The sequence below is a fragment of the Aedes aegypti genome, chromosome 1 (assembly GCF_002204515.2).
Source record: "Aedes aegypti strain LVP_AGWG chromosome 1, AaegL5.0 Primary Assembly, whole genome shotgun sequence".
Taxonomy (NCBI): domain Eukaryota; kingdom Metazoa; phylum Arthropoda; class Insecta; order Diptera; family Culicidae; genus Aedes; species Aedes aegypti.
The window spans coordinates 137,278,154-137,301,744 of NC_035107.1; the positions used below are offsets into that span (position 1 = coordinate 137,278,154).

The window sequence follows — 23,591 nt, forward strand, 5'->3', positions numbered from 1 at the left end:
ACTTACAGAAAAATACGTTCTTTGTCTGGTGGTCTATACATAACATAGATAATCGTCAAGCAAACAGTTTTCATCAATTTCCTAAAAATCAAATTACACACATTTAGATTTACAGTCACAAAAATGATGGATAAATACTAACTATACAATTGGACACAGAAAAACTAAAAATTACACTTGTGCATTTGTAATTTTAAATTAAGCCTTGTTCAACCTTTTTAGAACCCTTGAAAAAGATGGCATAGCCCATTGAAACGTCGGGCGTAGAAAAAACATTACGTTTTAATCAAACTTTTGATATTCAAACAAATTTTCAGGCCAGCCATGTTGTATGCTGTACCAATATGGACTAGCGGTTGTAATACCAGGAAGAAAGCTCTGCAGCTCTGAAAATGATTCTGAGGCTTCCTTCCTGGTATAGTATCAATGAGTTATATAGAATATCCAATGTTGAACCAATTTCAGGCAAAAATCGTTACAATTTTCTATTGCCACGATTAATACGTTATATGTTTAGGTTAAGTAAGGTTAAGTATATTAAAAACGTTTTTTTTTCTCTTATAAGCAGGTGAAATCAACTCACCTGTAAAAAAAAATGAACTGCTACGGCAAATGAAATGTAATATGTTGTTAACAAAATGTTAATAAAATCTTAGATTTGTGTTACCAAATTAGGATGATAGTGTTGTCTAATAACACAGAACACCTAGATATAAGAAATAATGAATATAATGTTTGCAATGATAAAAAAAATGCTGCGACTTCGTACTATGCTAGTTCTGTTCTTGTTAGAAGTATCAAGGGGAAGATCCCCCAGCACCGGACAGCACCAAATACCGGACACTGACGACAAATTGACAAATCATGGTCCAACCAAGATGGTGTAGTAGAAGAGAAGGAAGCTATTATAGAAAGGAATTGTTGCGTAGAATAACATATCCTTGAAAAACGCACGCTGTTTTTTAAACAAAAACAGTTGTTTGAAAACCGATAAAAAGTTGACGTATCACCTTAAGAACTTATTCAATAATGATTTTGATTTTGAACTAAAAATGGTCAAAATACAATGTTGGTTTAGCACGTCCTGTCGCCCAGTTTCGGACAGCTTCATTTGTTCGATGATATCTTTGAATTTAACAACAAGTAAAATATGTTATTTATATGTTTATTTATAGATCGTCTCCGGTCGACGGTTTCACCTTTTAATGTTGATCAATTTTGTACTAAAATGCACAATCAAAATGCAATGTCAAAATTCATATTCATATTTTCAAATTTATTTTTTGTGCGCTACAAAAACAACAAAATTTATCATAAATAGTCACAAAGGACGTATAAAATAAATAGTTTTTGAATTACGAATTCAGCGGCTTAGGTATCCGATATTGGGGGATCTCCCCTTATATACAATTGATTTTTTTTTCAGCTGAATTTCGAGCATTTGTTTCCTAGTCGCATTTCTGAAATTAATTTACAGCAAGTCACTTAAGGATTTAATTTCTCATTTGTTTCTAATAGTTTGATCTTTTAAAGGCGAACTTCATCTTACCTTAGAATAATTGAAACATAAGAAATATCTTAAGTTTACGGAAACGTAAATTAAATAAATAAATATTTATAAGAAGCTTAATGTTGAGAGTATAAGAGGGTTAATGTGGACCGTAAAAATTAAAACAAATATCTTTAAAATCCGTCGTCGTTATCATTTGATGAGCATGTTGCACGAAATACAGTTTATACAACGATACCACCGGAAGGCGCTAGTGTGAAACGTCAAGCACGAAAAGAAAATGATGCGCGCGCTTCTGGTTGTGAGGTTTGTAACATAGAGAATTTGAAATGCTCGCTAAATAGGTGGTCAATGGAAATGTCGTCAGTGTTACGTCTGATTATCTGTGGTTCACCCGTCAAACAATGTTATCCAATTACATGATACTGTAGGATATGTATAAAATGGTTTAAATATTATGTAGCGCAAAATTTGCCGATTTTAGACCCCATCCCTTCCTAAGTAACAGGCTTTGTATGGATTTTTTTTTTGTATGAACCGTAACAAGACCCTCTCACTCCCCTTGTTGCGTTACGTTTTGAAAGGTCCCATATTTGAACAGAATCATAATGAATCAAAGTTGAAAAAATCAGATACAAATTTCCCGTTTCTTTTGACGTTCATTCAACTTTACAACTGCTTACAGTTCACACGATGGTGTCTCGGTCAAGAGAAGCAAGAAATGCCCTTAATTGTGTCCGGTAAGAAATTTCACTTGTTTTTCTTGCAAGAATAGCAAGACTGACTGGTACCCATCCATCCACCATGGTAGAAAGAGCAAAGACAAAAACATTAAACTGCATTTTCCCCGCAACCAACCCCCAAGCCGCATAAGCTTAATTTTTACGGGACCTAGCATTTGTCGGCTATTGTTTGTGTGAATTAGTTTCGCCGTGAAACGGGGTCAACGAAGAGACACATAGTGCGATGAAAGTACCTACAACTACTACGGAAAAGAAAAACGGTTAAGCGACTTAAACCGATTAGGGCAAAAGCCAAGCTTTGGTTCACGCGCTCAGCTGTTGTTTCCCGGGCAGCACTTTGTTCCTTTTGAATGCCGGTCTTACATACTAATGTGGTCGTAAGAGTAGTCGCGACTTTGGCATTTCTTTTTCGGAAGTGGGTCATTTGTAACGATTATGAGGTATTTAAATTAGATACGGCTGCGATTATGTTCATACCCGTGGTACTTGGAATCTATCAATCATTTCTCGAAGTTGAGAACATTTTGAACTGCCCTGGTTTTCTTTTATGATCGACTTAGCAATCTCGTTCAACCAATTATACACAGCGGAACAAAAATAAGCTTTTAACGTGTCTTAATGTGACCTATGTGTTCCCAGTACATTATGGGCTGCTGAATCCGTTGCCGGTTTTATTGATGTTTATATGAAATTAAAACTGTGATTTATTTTAGTTATTTGTAATTGAATCCTCCAAGTATGAAAAATGAGACTTGAACTTTTGTAAGATTTAATATCGATTTAATCGAATCCTTGAATATGCTTGAAACCTCCTTATAAAAATTACCGTTTTTCATGTGGCGAAATACCATACTTTTCCATATCATTAAAATGTTACAAACTTCTTTGATACGTATTTTTTAGGCCCTACAAACTCTCTAATGGATCTAAAAGCTTTTTTTTTTAATTGGAATGCTCTTTCTTTCACGAGCTGTTCATTTTTCAAACAGCTAATAACATACATATAGGGTAGGTGTACCAGTTATGTTATGGACATAGTGGTTCCCTATTTCACCATAAGTTATTACTTTAAAGTCTTCAAGTTTTGAAAATTTGTGTGTGTTGTAGAAGTTAGATTTAAGATATATCTTGTTAAGATATATCTTGAGGTTAAAATATTCCAAAAGATTTAAAATGTGAAAGTTTTCAAAATTTCACATATGGCCAAATAGGGAACCGCTATGACCATAACTGGTACACTTTCCCTAGCAGTTATTACTGAAACCTATTTGAAACCTGGATCCATTTTTTTGTTTATCGTAATGATTGACTGAATATAACATATGGGGGAGTTACAACATCAACTTTTTTGTCATTTGAAACTAAAGTTTTTGAAACATTGGATGTTGTAATATACTTTCCTAGCTGCCTATTTGCCTTTTCAATGCACTGGGCAGCAAGTTAATTTGCTTCAAAATGACTTGTGGAAATTGACTCGCATTTTTTTCATTTATGACTTTAATTAATCAGAATTTTAGTTAATGAGTGCTCTTCAGGGTTTTTTTTTCAATTCAATACCCTGAGAGCCCTACTTGTCTTTCCTTTTCTAGAAACCGGTCTTAACCGACTGTAATCATCTTTGTAGCCTATTAACATTCCTTTGCATACATCTAAAAAGGTTTTTCTCAGTTAGGAAACAAAAATTTTGAAAATAAAATTTATCAACTGGACCCTAGCACTAAGCCCCTTTGAAAATTATCTAAAATTTTGAGAAAACTTTAGAAGCCAATTGAAAAAGGAAAACAATTTACTGCTGATTGCCAAAAAGCTCAAAAACTTGCTATGCAGTTTGAAGGCGCGCTCAATTTCAATTGAGGACTCACTAGGTTACTCAGGATTTCGAAAACATTCTCAATCAAGAAAACGTTTTTGGAAATTCCTGGAGGAATTGGATAGAAGTGAAAATATGAAAGCCCCTGGCGGTGATGGAATTTTCAATATTTGCCAATGAACAATTTGGATTCCGACATGTTCAATGTATGGTATTTATTTTTTTTTTAACTGTTATAGTTTTCCTGGAAAACTCGATTATCCCATTGGTCTCACCTTGCTTCTCTAAACGCCATTACTCAAATGGAAATGGAGACCTTATCGAATGTTCAAACATCAGTCCCTCCTTGAATCACGGAAACCTTGCGAGGAAATGTAACAAACCAGTTATGGGCCTCAATCGACTCAAACAACTAATACGATATTGAGCAATATTTATAGGCTATACGCTCTATTATTCAAATGGGATGCATATAAGTCATGGCTTAATTGCACCATAAAAAAATATTCGCCACTGGCAAAACCTGTTACACTGACTTTGTAATCCACATTCGACTTGAAATGGTTTCTATATGTGCACTGCATACATGATCTGCTACAAGGAAATCGAAGTTGAACTGCTTCAGTAGAAGAAGCGGTGTTGAGATAGATATGCTCTATAGACAGGAAATTAGCACGCGGCTGGTCCAATATTCCGCTAATTAGGTCAGCGCTGGGTGCCGCTTGCCTTCGAATCTCGCCGTTCAGTAGTTCGCCTTAGCAGCTCATTCATGGTCGAAACATCCATCGTAGTCAATTTAACGCATATTTGTGACTCACATGATTTGATAAACTTTTTTTTCTCGTCTATTTCCTTTCCATTTGCAGCTTTTCAAAATAACGAATTCATCAATGATCTGTTGGAGGAGCGAAGGCATTACGAAGCTGCTCAAAAATCCATCGCTGAGTGGAGAAGCGCACTTGCAAGAAACAGGTAAGAAATCGAAAGTGAGGGTGCTATAAAGACGATTATCAGCCAATGATTAGGTTCCATGTAAAACAGGATTGGCTTCTTTGTGTTCCTACGTTCTCACTGGAACCTAGCCAGCCCCTGCAAACAGCAATTAATAAATATACAATTGTGATCTCGTTTACTATAATTATACACCAACGTTGTAGGGTAGACGTACCAGTAATGGAGGTACTATGCACGATTCAACTTCATTTAACCGCTTAAATTCAAGAAGCGCAATTAATGTACATATTAATGTTGTAACGGGATGTAACGACCCTTGACTTAATGAGAAAAATGATTTCATCACAGTAACCAGCGGCATGTCAGTGAAAAATGATACCTCCACTATCGGTACACTGTTCCTTTAGTTGCGGTATAATTTTAATTTGTGTTCCAATAGTTGCGGTATCCGTTGTTTTCTTACGGGATCCTCCCCTATGGGAACACTTTACCGCAACTATTGGTACAAGTAAAGAAAGTTTTAACAATTTTAGTGATATTTCATCAGTTCCAAAGCAATTTGAACGCTGTTTTCAAATATTTCGTGTATCAACAAGCCAATACGTCGATTGGCAGTGTCGGTTCTGTGGCTAATACTATAAAATCAGTGAAAATGACACTACCGCAACTATAGGAACACCCACAACTAATGGATCACTTACCCTACACGATTATATTGATGTGTGCGTTTGAAAATCAAATATCAAATGCGGGACCACCAAACCCGGTAAGATTTTCCACAAGGAATGCGGTGTCGATGATAAGTTCTCTAGCGGTATCCTAGCGGTGATATCGATGAGCGTTGCTAGGTGTCCTTTGATTGATTTGTCTTACTGCATTTGAAGCACCGTCTTCCCCTATGCACTTCAACAGAAAAGTAATCGCCTATCTCGATGCGTGGGAATTTTCTTGCAAGAAATGCTCAAGAAAAGCATTTTTCTTTGATCGCAGTACGCAGTTGTAAAGAAATGTAAATTCAAATGGAGCTCATTGTAGGAAATTTCTTGACCATTTCTTGGGCAGAAATTTTTACTTTTCTTGGACGGAACAGCATACCTAGCTTTAGTCAAGATTTGCACCTCAAATTCAAACAGCAGTATGAAAAAAAAAAATCTTGCTCTAGTCCCCTTTTTGGACGGGTCCCATAAAAATTATTGTATAAAATTACCTAAACAAAATATATGTGTTCTTGGGGCCTTCCTTAGCCGAGTGGTTAGAGTCCGTGGCTACAAAGCAAAGCCATGCTGAAGGTGTCTGGGGTCGGTCCAGGATCTTTTTGTAATGGAAATTTCCTTGACTTGCCTGGGCATAGAGTATAATCGTACCTGCCACACGATATACGAATGCGAAAATGGTAACTTTGGCAAAGAAAGCTCTCAGTTAATAACTGTGGAAGCGCTCATAAGAACACTAAGCTGAGAAGCAGGCTCTGTTTCAATAGGGAAGTTAATGCCAAGAAGAAGAAGACCTTTAAAAATTTAAAGACGACAACAATATACACACTAAGTTGAACACAACAATTTCGACACTGCCGTTTGGCAAAATAATGACGATTGTATACTTATTTTCAGCAAAAAAGATAGAGATCACCCTGTACCGAACATCTAAGCCAGCAAATTCTAAATTAAATAAATATTCGTATTATGAGATCTTGTTGTCACTTTATTATAAATATTATAATTTTATAAGCATAAGTATAAGCATAGATGACCGTAGTGCTACTCCGTGATTGATCAGAACAATCGAAGTTGCACAGAGATTTAATGAGTGGGCTTGGGATTAGCTTACCATTATCAATGTTCACAAATCGAGAACTCAAATTCTGAAAGTCAATAACGGCGCCGTCTACGTCCTTACGATCATCGGGGAAGGGAAGGAATGTAAGTTCGAAAACCGTTGTTACTAGAGACCGAGATAACCACAGTTGTCATGGAAAAGATATTGGGTTAGTGGGATCAGGTACACGGGTAGAAATCAGAATCCAAAATCATGATTATGCATCCGGATATCATGATTCCAGTGTGTTTTCATGTTATAAAAATACACCATGATTTGGACTCACGATATCATGAGTTAGATTGTCGTAACGTGACACAAGTTGCAGCTGGGTGCTCGAAATCATGCATCGAATGCTCGAAAATCATGATTCGCGCATCCATTTCGGATCTATTTAATTCCTGTCAGTCAACCCAATAAAATGAAAACAAAAAAAAAACAAAATTTGGTGGAGCAAGATTCAAATCAAGAACCTTCTGATTGAGACCCACGTACTTTACCACAGTTGCAATCTATCGTGATGAATGATGGGTGATCGATGCGAAATGACTTTAAGCAAAGTGCACCGCCAAAGTGTTGTCGCTCTGGATGTTACGTTTATGAAGAACCATGATTATGACTCCAGGAACCATGATTTGTCGTCCTGATATCACGACCTAACCAATTTAGGAATTTCATGAATTGTAAACAGAGCCGCGCCTCATGGCACCCTTGGCGAACCGCGATTTGAGCGCCCTTTGTTCAAAGTTCTTTATTTTGCGCAGGTTTACGTAAACTTCCAGTTGATTTTGAAGGATTTTTTTTAATCTAGGGAGTTTCCTGAAATTTTGTTCATTAAAATTCTCAAAAATTAACATGACAAAGTTCAAGTAATACTTACATTTGATTATTTTGGTGAGGCTTGTGCAAGAAGTCATACAACAATTTTTTAAATTTTTAATTTGACCAGAGACGAAAGAAACTAATGGATTCATTGCACAGAACTTGGCATATGTAGAAGTTTTTAAATTTACGCAATGATTTTGAGTAAAAAGTTTGACATTTTATTCTCAGGAATTACTCAAAGAGACCAAAAGAAGATCTTTTATAGAAGTTTGATTAAAAATAGTATAAGAAAATTAAATGCCAAACGTTGTCAATCAATGAAATGGATACGAAAAATTCTGTACGAATTCAAACATTTATCAGTCAGTTCGGAGCAGTTTGGCCCGCTCTTGTTTTTCACTTATGTTCACTTATATCAAAGTTCTATAATTATCTGATAATCCTTTTCGGGATTCTATGATAATTTTGCTCAGGATTGATTCAAACTTTTCTCTAAAATTCTATGCAAATCTGGATTGAGGTTTTGTGGAAACATTATTAACTAATACCAAATAATCCTGCTCTAAATTCTGTGTGGGATCCGCCTAGTATTTAATAATATTGATTATGAGTTGTTTATAATTAATTATTTGTGAACATTATATGCCGAGTTGTTAAGAATTATCCAAATATTCTGTGAAATTTTTACTTCCTATTGGTTGAATTTTCATATTCGTGTTGTGATACCTAATAGCTATTTTTAAAGTAGGCACCGCGCATAAGCTGATTTATCATTGTGGAGAAATATTTTCGAAAATATTGAATGAATTTTTATCAACAAGGCCGCATTTCAGGAATTTTCTATTGACGAAACATTCAACATCTTCTGAGATGCTTTCAAAATATTTTGTTAAAATCGTTATTGAAAAAGTTTTAATCTACCATGTTTATGAATAGAGCTAATATTTTTTATAAGATAAATGATGAAACTTTGTCTGTGACGCAACATTAGCCCTCTATTGCTATTTGCGTAGTTTCTATGATTATTTTTCTAGATATTGTGACTCCAGAAACGCGCTTACTAAATATGTATATCTATTAGAGATTCTTTAAGGTACGTCAGGCATTTTGGCGCCCCCTCAAGCCTGGCGCCCTTGGCGGGTGCCAACCTGACCAACCGCACGCTACGGCACTGATTGTAAATCATGGTGTGGGAATCAGATTTTTATCCGTTTAGAGATCTGGGAGTCATCAGTGTTTGGTGATGCGATCCATGATATAATCACGCCCAACCGGATTCGCGAAATTATTCGATACTCGCATGTACGCCAAACAAGTGTTCATCACTCGCCTCCGCAAGAGCAAGCGACTCGATCAATAGATCAAACACTACTAACGATCCGCGGCACTTTTTCATTTCACTGAGCGAACGATGAGCGACAAGTTTGATCCTGCCCTCATCGCCCGCCCCCGCAGGAGCAAGCGTCAAGGTCGACGGATCAAACACTACTCAAATATTATAATTTTTATAGCGCACAAAAATAAATTTCGAAATATAAATACGACTTTTCACATTACATTTTGATAATGCATTTTAGAACCTTTTTTTTCTTTTTAGAACCAAGTGATCTCGCCCTAAAAGCCATTGATAACCATATGTGTAGCTTGTTGTTACTGAGAGAAGAGACCCTTCTCTATCTCCCAGTGGTGATAGTTTTTGTTCTGGTCCACACATTTGCTTAAAAACAAGTAGCTATACACTTGTTTAAAATGGCTTTTAGGGCGAGAATTTATCCATTTTAAAAGGTGGTCCTCAATACCGGACACAATTTAGAAGTGTCTCGAATTCAGTGAATTTGTACAATATTGAATGATTTATTTCTTCATTGGCAATTCAATGCATTTGCAACATTTAAAAGAGTAGATTAAGTTTTACTTAATCTTCAATCTTCTTCTTCTTCTTGGCATTACGACCCCACTGGGACAAAGCCTGCTTCTCAGCTTCTGTTCTTATGAGAACGTCCCAAGTAACAATTTTAGTTTTACGAATTACTTCCAGGGTGCTATAAATAAACGCCCATAAAACCACGGTCAAGGCACTGTTGCCTTCATCACATCCCCCAAAACCTCTTGTAGATTAGAACGTGACTAGTTGGCCCGCTCTGAAAGAGGCAATGAAGTGTATAATTATGTCACACGAATAAAGCAAAATAGCATTTATGGTAGCTATTTTGAGGCCACCTGTTCTAGATGAATGTCGCATCATCTTGAAAATGATTTTATCATAACGTCGACCTTGCCGGATTTATTACAACGTAAACAAAACAAAATAAGATTGAAAACACGTCTGTGATAATTAATTTCGTAGTGATTTATATTTGAAGCGATTTATTTATAGTGCTCAAATATTAAGTGCCGAGTGAGATTTAATGTGAAATGTGATAAAAAAGAAGTGAAATTGCTGGTGCCCCCTCTGAAAGTGGTATATTTAGAGTTCTTTAGCATTTTCTCAAATAACTCGCCAGGTGAAGAATGAAACATATTCTACATTTCTTGGTTTGATTGGGCAGTAATTGTGCTTCAAACTATATTCCGTCAGTTTAATCATCACACTACAGCATGAAACACGTGAATTCATGGAGATAATATGATTTAAAAAAGTGAAATTACCGGAATGAAATTAATATGGCGGAACCATAATTGATTGATTATCATCGACAAATGCTGTTTTGTCATCATAAATACACAAATAAGGGCACATTGTTATGATTCGGCATTTGTGGATGTAAAATTGCTGTACCAAATGCTGATTGAAGATGATGCAGTTTTTTTTTTTCGCTTTTCATGGTAACCAAGCAGCATTCAACAAAGTTTGCAGTTTGGGTATGCTGTTATATACTGCAATAAAGCTGGTTTTGTAGTCACAAAATTTTAACTTTAAAGTTTGTCTCTGAAAGGTTTTGAAAACAACTAAGAGCTGACTTACAAAATATCATATTCTAGCAACGTTAAATGTTGCCTCTAGCTATCATAGCATTCGCGTAACTGTCATAAAACATTAATAAATCCACACGAATGTCAAATTGCTGTGGAATTGTTACTTGAGTTCCATAGTTATTAACTGAGAGCTTTCTTTGCCAAAGTTACCATTTTTGCATTCGTATATCGTGTGGCAGGTACGATGATACTCTATGCCCAGAGAAATCAAGGAAATTTTCATTACGAAAAGATCCTGGACAGACCGGGAATCGAACCCAGACACCTTCAGCATGGCTTTGCTTTGTAGCCGCGAACTCTAACTACTCGGCTAAGGAAGGCCCCACACGATGTACGAATGCGAAAATGGCAACTTTGACAAAGAAAGCTCTCAGTTAATAACTGTGGAAGTGCTCATAAGAACAGTAAGCTGAGAAGCAGGCTATGTCCCAGTGAGGAGATAATGCCAAGAAGAAGAAGAAAACTTTTCAAAATTTAAAGTTGAACGTATACGACAAAACAATGACGATTGTAAACTAATTTTCAGCAAAATAGGTGGAGATCATCCACTACCGAACAGCCAGCGAATTAACCCCTCTACCGGCAAGTGCGCATCGTACCTTGTGCTGTGCGTACACGAATTCTCTCTGCTCTTGGAAGTTTTCTTAAAAACTACCTAAAGCAATAAAACAGTACTTTTCAGTGCTACAACAGTACTTTTCAGTGCTAAAATTCAAAACGGTACTTTTCAGTGCTGCTAAAACAGTACTTTTCAGTACTATTTTTTCTACTATTGATCCCTTTACGATCCTTGTTTGGACCCGTGCCTTCGATTTTTCGTTGGACCCGTTGGCGAAAGCTAGCGGTGGTAATCCTTCTTGGACACCGTCTTGGGAAAAAACCTCTTAGGAGGTCACGTCTTCTTTCGTTTATAAACTAAACATGGTATCAACAACTAACAAACGGAAGGGTGAATCTCTGAATTCACAACTTCCTTCCAAAAAAAGTGGGATTTAAAATTGTTACTAAACGTGGCAAGAATGGAAGAAAGGGCGTTTCCCCGGAATGCGAACTTTCTTCCATAGGTGAAATGAATAATTGTATCGAAATGAGCAATCAGTTCGATGCTCTAGCAAATTTTTCGAACACCAAATCGAATCAGCCTCTAGCCCAGGCTCTTTGATTCAAGTGAGGAAGCAAAGAGTGCCGCCTATCGTGGTCAGTTGTTCCGAATTTGGGGGATTTAGGCAGTAAATCTTGAACTCCATTAGGGGAATCAAGGTTTCCTTCCAAATCGCAAAGAAAGGAGACTGTCGCGTTTTGCCGGAAACTCTTAAAGATCGTGAACTTCTTCTCAGACATCTTGAAGAGAAGAAGCACAAATTTTTTACTTATGACGACAAAACTGAACGTTTGTTCAAAGTTGTCTTGAAAGGTCTCTCAAGTGACTATAAGTCACCTGAAGAGATCAAAAATGGAATAAATGATTTACTTGGATTTTCCCCAGTCCAAGTAATCATTATGAAAAAGAGAACCCAATCTTCGGAATTGTTCGGAAAGGGCTTTCTCAAGAATATTATTTAGTTCACTTTAACAAAAAAGAACTAAATAATATTAAAGCTTTAGAAAAAGCAAGACTTATGTTCGATGTCCGTGTGACATTGGAACATTTCCAGAAACCTGGAGGAAATTACCAGAACCCCACTCAGTGCCGTCTGTGCCGCATGGATGCTAAATGCATGATTTGCGAGGGTTCTTCTCACGCTAAGGACGACTGTCCTGTGAAAGAAGATACCAGAAAGTTTGAATGCGCCAATTGCAAGGGCCCTCATAAAGCTAACTTTTGGGAATGCCCTTCACGCAAAAGAGTCATTGAGGCTCGTGCCAGGCAGATGAAAGATAATATCCGTTACGATGACGGTCGTCTCCGGAATTTGCCTGGTAGAGTATCGAAGAATGCTCATTTTTCAGTTAACGATCGCTTGATTAGGAATCATACCCATCAGGAAGATCATAATCATGCTCATTCACAATCTAATTTTAATCCGTCGGGTAGCCGTTCGAATCTTTCAAATTCAAATGTATCTACCCACGGTAAATCCTTTGCCGATATCGTAGCAGGTAATTTGAACTCCTCCCCTAGTCGTTCCATGAGTGCCCATTCTACTTGTTCCAAATCAAATGGGAAAAAAATTCTAAAAACGTGCATATAGGGTCGGTGTTCCCTTAGTGGACAGTCCCCTATAGTCGCACTAGTGACTTTTTACGGCCGTTTTGCTATAAATCTTTTCAAAATAATGTTTGACATGAAGGTCAGGAGCAATCTATCAAAGTACCATTGATACACAGCTTGATTTTGTTCAAAAAATGATCGAAAAAATTAGTTTTGCTTAAAATTTTAGCTCCCTTGAGCCTATAGTAAACCTATTGTTCCTATAGTAGCACTACTGAGAGAAACTATTTTTTATTATACGAAATAATTGATGAATTAAGAACTTTTTTTACATCAAACGAAAGCTTTTTATACACATATTGTAGGAAAAATATAAAAGTTTTATAAAAATACGGTTTTGATTAGTATTTTGCCAACGCCGTGATGCTTGTGCTACTATAGGAACAGAAATTAGAAATAGTGCTACTATAGGTACATGTATTCCTATAGTGGCACAAGCTATAATAAATACAAACATATAAGTTTTCCAAGATAAAAAGCTTTCAGATGATGTAAAAATAATTACGCTAGCGTTATTTTTCGATTTTATATGAATATTTGTTCTTAGCTATGCGGCTATTGGTACATCGACCCTAGCAGTTATATTACCGAAACGTATTTAAAACCGGGTTCTAAACTCAAAATAGATCCTAACTTTTTTGTTTATCGTAACGATCGACTTGATGGGGCATGTGGGGGAGTTGCAATCATCATTCATAGGCGTATAAAACATCAACTGTTTTCGTCATTTGGAACTAAAGCTTTTGAAACTTTAGGTGTTTCTGTTGAAACACAGTCTGGTAAATATACTTTCATAGCTGCCTATTTGCCTCTTCAATGCTCCAAACTGACTTGCGAAAATTGACTCGCAATAAGTCAAAATTTGTTTGTCATTGGTGACTTTAATGCCAAACATCGGTCATGGAATAATTCTCAAAGTAATTCCAAGGGCAGAATTTTATTTGATGAGTGCTCTTCAGGATATTTCTCAATTCAATACCCTGATAGCCCTAAATGTTTTTTCCTCTTCTAGAAATCCATCTACGATTGACCTGGTCTTAACCGACTCTAGTCATCTTTGTAGCCAATTAGTTACTTATGCTGATTTTGATTCTGATCATGTCCCTGTTACATTTCAAATATCCCATGAAGCGATTCTAAATCCTATCAGCTCCACTTTCAATTATTTACGAGCCGACTGGAATATATATGAAACGTATGTTGACTCTAATCTTGATGTTAACATTTCTTTAGAAACTAAAATTGATATTGACAATGCTCTTGAAACTTTAACAAATTCCATTGTTGAAGCCAGGAACATTGCAATTCCAAAATGTGAAGTAAAATTTGAATCCGTGATTATAGACGATGATCTTAAACTCTTGATCCGTCTTAAAAACGTGAGGAGAAGGCAATTTCAACGCACTCGTGATCCTGCTATGAAAATTATGTGGCAGGATTTGCAGAAAGAAATCAAGAAACGTTTTGCAGATTTAAGAAACAAAAATTTTGAAAATAAAGTTTCTCAATTGGACCCTGGCTCTAAGCCCTTTCGGAAATTATCTAAAATCTTGAAAAAACCTCAGAAGCCAATACCGGCATTAAAAGAGGAAAACAAATTATTACTAACTAATTGCGAAAAAGCTCAAAAACTTGCTATGCAGTTTGAAAGTGCGCACAATTTTAATTTAGGACTTACTAGTCCAATTGAAAATCAAGTTACTCAGGAGTTCGAAAATATTCTCAATCAAGAGAACGTTTTCGAAAATGCCTGGGAGACTGATTTGGAAGAAGTGAGAACTATTATTAAAAAAAATCAAAAATATGAAAGCTCCTGGCGATGACGGAATTTTCTACATCCTCATCAAGAAACTTCCAGAAAGTAGCTTATCATTTTTAGTTGATATATTTAACAAATGTTTCCAATTAGCATAGTTATCTATCAAATCGTACACTTCAGGTTAATTATCAGAACTCCAGATCTGTAAGACTTCCTGTAAGAGCAGGCGTTCCCCAAGGCAGCATTTTGGGACCAATATTATACAATATTTTCACATCTGACTTACCTGAGTTACCTCATGGATGTCAAAAATCCTTGTTTGCTGATGACACAGGCCTCTCCGCCAAAGGACGAAGTCTGCGTGTCATCTGTAGTCGATTGCAAAAAAGTTTGGATATTTTTTCTTCATACTTGCAAAAATGGAAGATTTCTCCTAATGCTTCCAAAACTCAACTAATAATACTCCCACATAAACCAAAAGCTCTTTATTTGAAACCTTCAAGTAGACATGTTGTCACGATGTGAAGAGTTCCAATAAATTGGTCAGATAAAGTTAAGTATCTAGGGCTTATGCTAGATAAGAATTTAACTTTCAAAAATCACATTGAGGGCAAAATGTTAACAAAATCTTAAATTTGTTTTACCAAATTAGGATAAGAGTGTTGTCTAACACAGAACACCTAGATATAAGAAATGAATGTAATGTTTAGAATGATACTACTAAAGATAAAAAAAGAGCTGTGTGTTTGTTTTCTATCGAGTTGTTTTTTTTAAGGAGAAAACTGCTTTTTCAGTTCTAACTTTTGCACCATTTTTACTTTGGCCTTAAGAGAGACAACACAGCAAATAAATTAATATAGAAACGTTTTCTCCTAGACAAACTAAGTGGAATAAATAGATTTCAATGTGATCTCAGTTTCGATCGATGAAACAATAACTTTTTCGCTACAACCAAAAACCGGAGTGAAATACATTCCAAAGGGACACAACGAATGTACAGTATTAGGGGATTCAAAATATCGTTTCTGCTCCATACCGCTAATTCGATTCTAGTTCAGATTCTAAGTGTTCTCTTAAAATTTTTGCTCTTTGTGAGTTCGAATCCCGCTGGTCGAGGATCTTTTCGTAAAGGAAATTTTCTCGATTTCTATGGCATAGAGTATCTTCGTACCTGCCACTGCACACATGCAAAAATGGTCATTTAGCAGAGAAAGCTCTAGAGTCAATTTTAGCGTATAAAAAATTTAGATTTTAAACGGTGAGATGATGAACAACAGAAGCAACCATTTTATTCCAAAAAGTTCTCCGCGAGCCAAAAACGCTGAAAATCTCTGATGCTTTTAAAACACCTTTTCTTGACATACATAACAAAATACAACAAGTCACTCAATATATTTAATACAGTAATTTCTCGATTATATCACGGTCCCAAAAAAATTTAGCGTGATTTATCGAAGCGTGATATAATGAAAATGTATTTTCTGCCATTTAATTTTCATAAAAAATTGAGCTTCGTATTGTAGAAATAAATCTAATGAAATAAAAAGCACGTAAGGCATGGGCCAAATGAATACATGTTAGTTGTATGAGATCATTTTTCAATGTAAAATGTATAGATTTCATATAATTAATGTGGCGTGATAAAATAGAACAGAAAACCGTGCTAAAATCGATAGTAATATAATGAAGCTTTATTAAAATGAGCAGTGATAAAATCGAGAAACGATTGTATTCCTTTCTTTCCACAATAAACTCAAGCGCAAGCGTCGTTATCAATATAAAAATATCAGGGTTTAGTTTGATTGCGTATTGAAGATTGAAATGTCGAATCTTAAGCTCCATTTGAGTGGATCCTCAGTAGCATTTACAAAGCGTATGTTTCTTCAGTTGATCGTTTCATCGTAGCTGAGGAAAATGCTAATATTTTTCAGGAAATTCCTACATTCAAAAGCTGACGCGCCCTTGAGCGGCAGTACCACGCTTGTGCTTTATTTAACAAGCGTATTTTCTAGGGCTGCGTGCACCCTACTTTCTTTCCTCTTTCTGAAAAAAGTGATCGAAATTGATTCATGACAGGGCACCCGTAACAATAGTAGATAACTTAACAACAAAAATGCATAACAATATAACGAAATGCCTACAGATGACAATCTCTTTGCAACTTTTTTTTTTTACAAAAGATAAATAAAAATCGGGTGATGAAATTATTGTTTTACATGAAATCACATGAGTCACTAATTGTACACGTCTTCTAGTAGTTTGAACAGTACTATTGTAACACATAGTAATATAAATTAACACCCATTAGTAGTACGCATTATATGGTAATGATTTTTATTTATTTTACAGGAAGAAACGAGCTGATAAAGTTGTCTGCTATGGAGAGTTGGGGTGTTTCGAAGAAACTGCATACCTGGAAATGCTTCCATCGCCACCGGAGGAAATAGACACGAAATTTTTCGTTTATTCTGCCAAGCACCGGTAAGTGCCTACATATGACATGACAGTTTTGCACGGTCGTTGGATTTGTCTATTTCCTTCATTTAGTTAAAAGCGGTTTGCTGCAATTACTTTACCAGTTAGATCTAGAAGTCGTTTTCCTCGCTGGGTGGCGAAGGTCAATGACTTAGGTGAGAGCACCGGTTATACTTAGAGGTAGATACACCTCACGGCTAATCCCTTGCACAACCTGTTTGATTGATCATCGGCGCATAGGTGAGCATGTATTCATTCACAAGGTGGCACCTTCGTTCCGATCGAGCAACAAATTATTGTAGCCATGTACACATGATCGAGTAAACAAACGATGATGATCATTTGGGTGAGAAATTGGTGGAAAACGGAATTGATATGGACACGAGCCAAACGGATATGGAGCGATTCCAGCTAAAAACGCAAATAAAAATGGAATTATCAGACAGTTTATTATCGAGCCATTATTAAATATTTGTCATATAAGTGATTGACTCTATTTAGTAAAAGTCTTGAAATTCCACTGTATTTATATTCCGAATATTTCTTTCAAAGTAACCCCTAAACCTTAAGGTGAAGATGAATCGAAGCCAAACTTCAAATTTTCAAGAGCAAGGATCTGTAGAACCAAACATCCGTTTGAGCTGAAAACTTAATCGATTGGACATCACTTGCTTAGAAGTTTTCAGCTTAAACGGAAGTTTGGTTCCAGATCCGTGCTTTTGAAAATTTGAAGTTTGGCTTCGGTTCATCTTCACCTTAAGGGGGCAGGATCCGTCATTGATTTCAGAATTTTCAATAGCAATTTTTTCGTTCAAAATCAAGAAAATTTACAGAAAAATGTGTTCACTGTAGTCTTTTCTCCAACCGAAAAACAGTGAACATTTTTGTTGAAACTTATTTGTTGTATGTGAATTGTATTGTTAAAACTCAAACCAAACAATGGCAAATTTTGAATTAGTATGTAAGCGTAGAGAAGAGTAGATGAATATGATTCTCAGAGTAATATCTTATCTCTCACTAGTCGGTCACAATAGGTGGCACTCACGCTAATTTTACGTTAAGGAGATCCTGGGATCATTATAACTAGATAGAGATTGAGATTTTTGTAGTTAGTTAGAGTTTGACCATCGCGAGAAATACACGCTTAAAACCAAGTGTCCTCGTCTTCGTTCCTTTCACGTCCGAGAAGTCTGCCAGTGTGATCGCGAGTGCAGTGAAAGTGAAATAGAATTTCGAAGGAAATCTATACCCTACGCAACCACGTCTTTCGTTTCGGCCGCAGTGAGTTTCCCAACAGAATTTTTGGTGCCGAAACCCGGGATTTTCGGCTGCGGATCATCGCCATTGCTACTTTGGAGGTTAGCGTGGGTTTTAGTTTTCTCGTCGTCCCACATTTCGAGGTGGATCATCGCTATTTCGGGGCTTTGGATGCCCATTAGCAGCTTCAGCGCACTTAAAGGCAATTCCAGACCACATTTGGACCATTTTCGGACGAGATCAGCGGAAATCGACGAGTCTTTTGTTCAGCTACGAACACGTGGTGGTAGGTCAGCCAAGTGAGCACAGGGTAGTATCACTACAAAGAGCAGGTGAGTGAATAGCCTTTATACTCCTACCTCATTGTATTGCCACCGGACAAAATGGCGACATCGGGCCACGAGGATGTATCCGACCCAGTTAGTCCAGCCACCAAACAATGTAAGCGTTTGATTATTCGTCGAAATGGCATTCTAGGCTCTGCAAAGCTCATTGGGGCTTTTAACGAGAGCTACAATCCAGATACGGATTACGCTCAGTTGAAATTTCGGCTTCAAAAGCTGGACACGCTCTGGACCGAATTTAATGAAGTCCAAGCTGAAATTGAGTTAGAATATGGGCTAAACGAAGAACTTGCAGAGGGAAAGGCGACCTTTGAAGATATGTATTATCGGTTGAAAGGGTCATTGGACTCCAAGCTCGGTTTGAGTAACTCACCATCTACATCGTCGCCAAGTACCTCACTCTCTGTTGCTCCACCTACCCACGCATTAGGCGTTCGGCTCCCAGAACTCAAAATTCCAGAGTTCAAGGGAGATTTCGATGAGTGGATGAATTTCCATGATTTGTTTAGTACACTCATCCACTCAAATCAACAACTCTCCGCCATTCATAAATTCCAATACCTGAAGGCAGTATTAAAGGGAGATGCGCTTCGTCTAGTGCAGTCCCTGGCAGTAACAGCAACGAACTATAGCATTGCTTGGGATCTCTTGAAGCAACGCTTCGACAACAAGAATTTCTTAATTAAGCAACATTTCTCCGCTCTCCTGTGCATATCGCCACTGAAGAAGGAGTCTTCGTCGGCACTCTCGGATCTCGCCGATATTTTCGAAAAGCACATTGGTGTGCTAGACAAATTGGAAGAAACGGATGATCATTGGAATTCGTTTTTGGTGGAATTTCTCAGCAGCAGACTAGATCCCACGTCACAAAAGGAATGGGAAAATCAGTTGCCTGACGATCAGCGGCCAACATACAAAGAGTTGGTTGCATTTATACACAAGCGATCCCGAGTGCTTCAATCTTTGACTCTCTCCCAATCCTCGAACGCCAGCAGCAAAATAGAACCATGGACTACTCGATTTCGTGTTTCATCTCACTCAGCTACCACCGGTGAGAGTTCGAAATCTTGTGTTGCCTGTCGAAAGGGTACTCACTTCCTGTCTTCGTGTGAGGATTTTCTGAAGCTAACTCCAAAGCAGCGTTTCAATGTTGCCAAGAAGTACGGCTTATGTTTGAACTGCCTGCGGTCCTCGCATTTGGTGAAGGACTGTCCTTCTGGTTCATGTAGAACGTGCAACAAACGACATCACACTTTGTTGCATATCGACGCTTCCACTACACTGGCTGTTCATGTGGAAAATCCGACACCCCCACAATCCCGACATGCTTCACAATCGGCCTCGGTCGTCGAATCGTCGTCGTCGGTTAGGGCGTGCACTGCCGATCAGTCGCACGTGGTCTCTCGGGAAATGAGACCCAATCCGTCGTCGGCGGGAGGCCATTCTCAATCGTTCGTTTCTTCGTCGTCGGTTACACCGTCACGGTCGGCTCAGGGGTCTTCGTCGGTGACTAGCTGCTCAGCTGTCACCCCTTCGTCCGCATTCGCTACACGGACGAATTCGACCATTTTTATGCTCACAGCCTACGTCCGGGTTCGTGACATTGATGGAAACTACATGCTAGCTCGCGCTCTATTAGATTCAGCATCAGAGCGAAACTTTATGACCGAGAATCTTGCTCAACGACTGCGTCTCAAGCGAGAGAGAGCAGACGTCGACGTGTACGGGATTGGCAACAGCGTACAACATGTTACTCATTCGGTTTCGGTCAACCTATCGTCACGAGTAGGTGCATTTAGTGCTAGCATTGACTTTCTTGTGCTCCCCAGCTTAACCAGAATTTTGCCTTCAACAAATGTGGACATTTCGAAATGGGTTGTGCCTAGAAACCTCCCATTAGCTGATCCAAAGTTTAATGTCGCCCACGGCATCGACATGATAATTGGGATACAATGGTTCTTCACACTACTAGAAGACCATCAGATCATTTTGGGTCCCCAGCTCCCAATACTACGTAAAACGGTATTCGGGTATGCAGTGGCAGGTGATCATGCGACCACGGAGAAAATCGAAACGGTTGTATGTAATGCTGCTCTCACTATTGACAAGTTGACCACTGCGGTGCAAAAATTCTGGGAGGTTGAAAGCTTTGAGGAAGGGAAGGCTTTATCGCTGGAGGAACAATATTGCGAAGACCATTTTCAAAGCACTCACGCTAGAGCCCCTGATGGTCGGTATGTCGTGCGATTGCCGATTCGTGAAGAAATGTTGTCGGAACTCGCAGAGTCGTTACCGGTCGCTCATCGAAGGTTCCAAGCAATGGAGAGAAAGTTTCTCACCAACACAAGGCTGCATTCTGATTACAGCCAGTTTATGGATGAGTATAAGTCGCTCGGACACATGGAAGCTGTTTACCCTGTTCTTTCCACTCCTCATTTCTTCCTCCTACACCATGCTATCCTTCGACCGGACAGTACGACGACTAAAACCCGAGTCGTCTTTGATGGATCGTGTAGGTCAGCAAATAATCTGTCACTGAACGATATTTGCTATGTAAGTCCAACTAGTTTGAATTTTCGCATGACCAAGTATGCTATTACCGCTGATGCCGAAAAAATGTACAGGCTGATTTGGGTGCATTGCTCTGATCGTGCACTACAGCAAATTATTTGTAGAAAACACCGTGCAACCGTGATGGCAGCACAACTAGCTGATAGCGTAAAGAAAGCAACTGAATTGTTTTGTTCAACAACGTTTTGGTCAGATTCGAGCATTGTATTGCATTGGATCGCATCTTCATCGTCGGCATGGAAAGTGTACGTCTCTAACCGCATCGCTGAAATCCATCGGCTCACTCGTGGGAGCGAATGGCGCCACGTGCCATCAGAAGAGAACCCAGCCGATCGTGTATCTCGCGGGGTGCCCTCCTCGCAAGTCGTCAACGATCAGATTTGGTGGCATGGGCCACCGTTTTTGAGATCTGAGAGAAACCATTGGCCTCAAAATATCATCAAGCTTTCCCCGCTACACCTTCGTGCCAGAGAAGAAGAAGTTCGGCAAACTTTATCGCTAGTCACGACCTCGCTACCAATGGCACTCTTTCTCATCAACAAGTATTCGACATTAGCTGCACTCACCCACACTCTCGCATGGGTTAGACGATTTGTATTCAACTGTCGCCTGGCTAATGCAAATCGGTTGGTTGGTCCACTTACGCCAAAAGAAGTGGATACTTCGCTAAAGTGGCTTATTAAGCAAGTTCAGAACGTGAAGTCCGGAGTGGACTACTGCGGTCCATTCTTCTTTCGGCCGCCGAATCGTCGGGGAAATTCGGTAAAAATATTCGTCGCGATTTTCGTCTGTATGGCCTCCAAGGCAGTCCATATCGATATGGTCTATAGCCTTTCGTCGGATTCGTTCGTGAGTGCGCTAAAACGTTTTACATCTCGTCGCGGTCACGTGACCGACGTGTATTGCGACAATGCTCGCACCTTCGTTGGGGCAAATCGCCAGCTCCAAGAGCACAAGCAGCAGTTCGATGATGTTCACCGTTCGGATGCCCTAGCACAAAGCTGCACCGAAGCTGGAATCAACTCCCACTTCAACCCAGCGCGGTCTCCTCACTTCGGAGGGCTGTGGGAGGCCGCCGTCAAGACATTCAAACATCATCTCTATCGCATCATGAAGACCACACTCCTGACCATCGAAGAGTTCCAGACTCTCATAACTCAAATCGAGGGTATCATGAACTCACGGCCTCTCACACCCTTAACATCCGATCCTGCTGATGTGGTAGCTCTAACACCAGGGCACTTTTTGATAGGAGAGCCGTTACACTCTCTTCCAGAACCAGATTTGTGTGACATTCCCGTTAATCGTCTCGCTTCCTTTCAGCTCATGCAACAGAAGGTACAGCATTTCTGGAAGGTGTGGTCTCGAGACTACATTGGTCAGCTCCAAAGTCGACAACGGTGGCCGTTAGTCCAACCAGACGTACAAGTTGGAACGATGGTACTGCTAAAGAGGGAAGCTGTTCCACCAATGAAATGGCCTCTTGGTCGGATTGACACCGTGTTTCCTGGTAAAGACGGCCACGTGCGGGTTGTACAGGTCCGTACGGCAACCGGAAGTTATCGACGAGCCATCACTGAAATATGCCCTCTGCCAATCGAAATTGATGATGCAGCGAATGAAGAATCAGCCGCCCCCTCTCCACCGGCTGCTACGCCGCACCATGCGGCTCCATTAGAATAAGACAATTTTTGTTTTGAAAGTGCCTTTCAACGGGGCCCGACATGTTGAAACTTATTTGTTGTATGTGAATTGTATTGTTAAAACTCAAACCAAACAATGGCAAATTTTGAATTAGTATGTAAGCGTAGAGAAGAGTAGATGAATATGATTCTCAGAGTAATATCTTATCTCTCACTAGTCGGTCACAATAGGTGGCACTCACGCTAATTTTACGTTAAGGAGATCCTGGGATCATTATAACTAGATAGAGATTGAGATTTTTGTAGTTAGTTAGAGTTTGACCATCGCGAGAAATACACGCTTAAAACCAAGTGTCCTCGTCTTCGTTCCTTTCACGTCCGAGAAGTCTGCCAGTGTGATCGCGAGTGCAGTGAAAGTGAAATAGAATTTCGAAGGAAATCTATACCCTACGCAACCACGTCTTTCGTTTCGGCCGCAGTGAGTTTCCCAACAATTTTCATCGGATAATTTTTAGTTTTGAACAGAAAAACTGCTTTTGAAGTTTCGATGATGACGATGATTACGATGACGGAGCGTTGATCGTTAAGTAATTTTCCTTCAAAATATCATAATCATTACGACCCATAACAAGTAAAAGTACTTAATAATACAAACTTCCGCATCACAAGAGGTCTCTTTAGACACTGAAATTTTTCG

The 23,591-nt window shown here is 38.6% G+C and overlaps 1 protein-coding gene across 2 annotated transcripts in view; it reads left to right on the forward strand.

The window, feature by feature from the left end:
• LOC5564068 overlaps positions 1–23,591 on the forward strand; it is a 131,627-nt gene that overhangs the window by 59,944 nt on the left and 48,092 nt on the right. For both annotated transcript variants that reach the window (XM_021848404.1, XM_021848405.1), the window contains 2 exons: positions 4,930–5,035; positions 16,954–17,085. In XM_021848404.1, the coding sequence (XP_021704096.1) occupies positions 4,930–5,035; positions 16,954–17,085 (238 nt within the window). The remainder of the gene's footprint in view (positions 1–4,929; positions 5,036–16,953; positions 17,086–23,591) is intronic.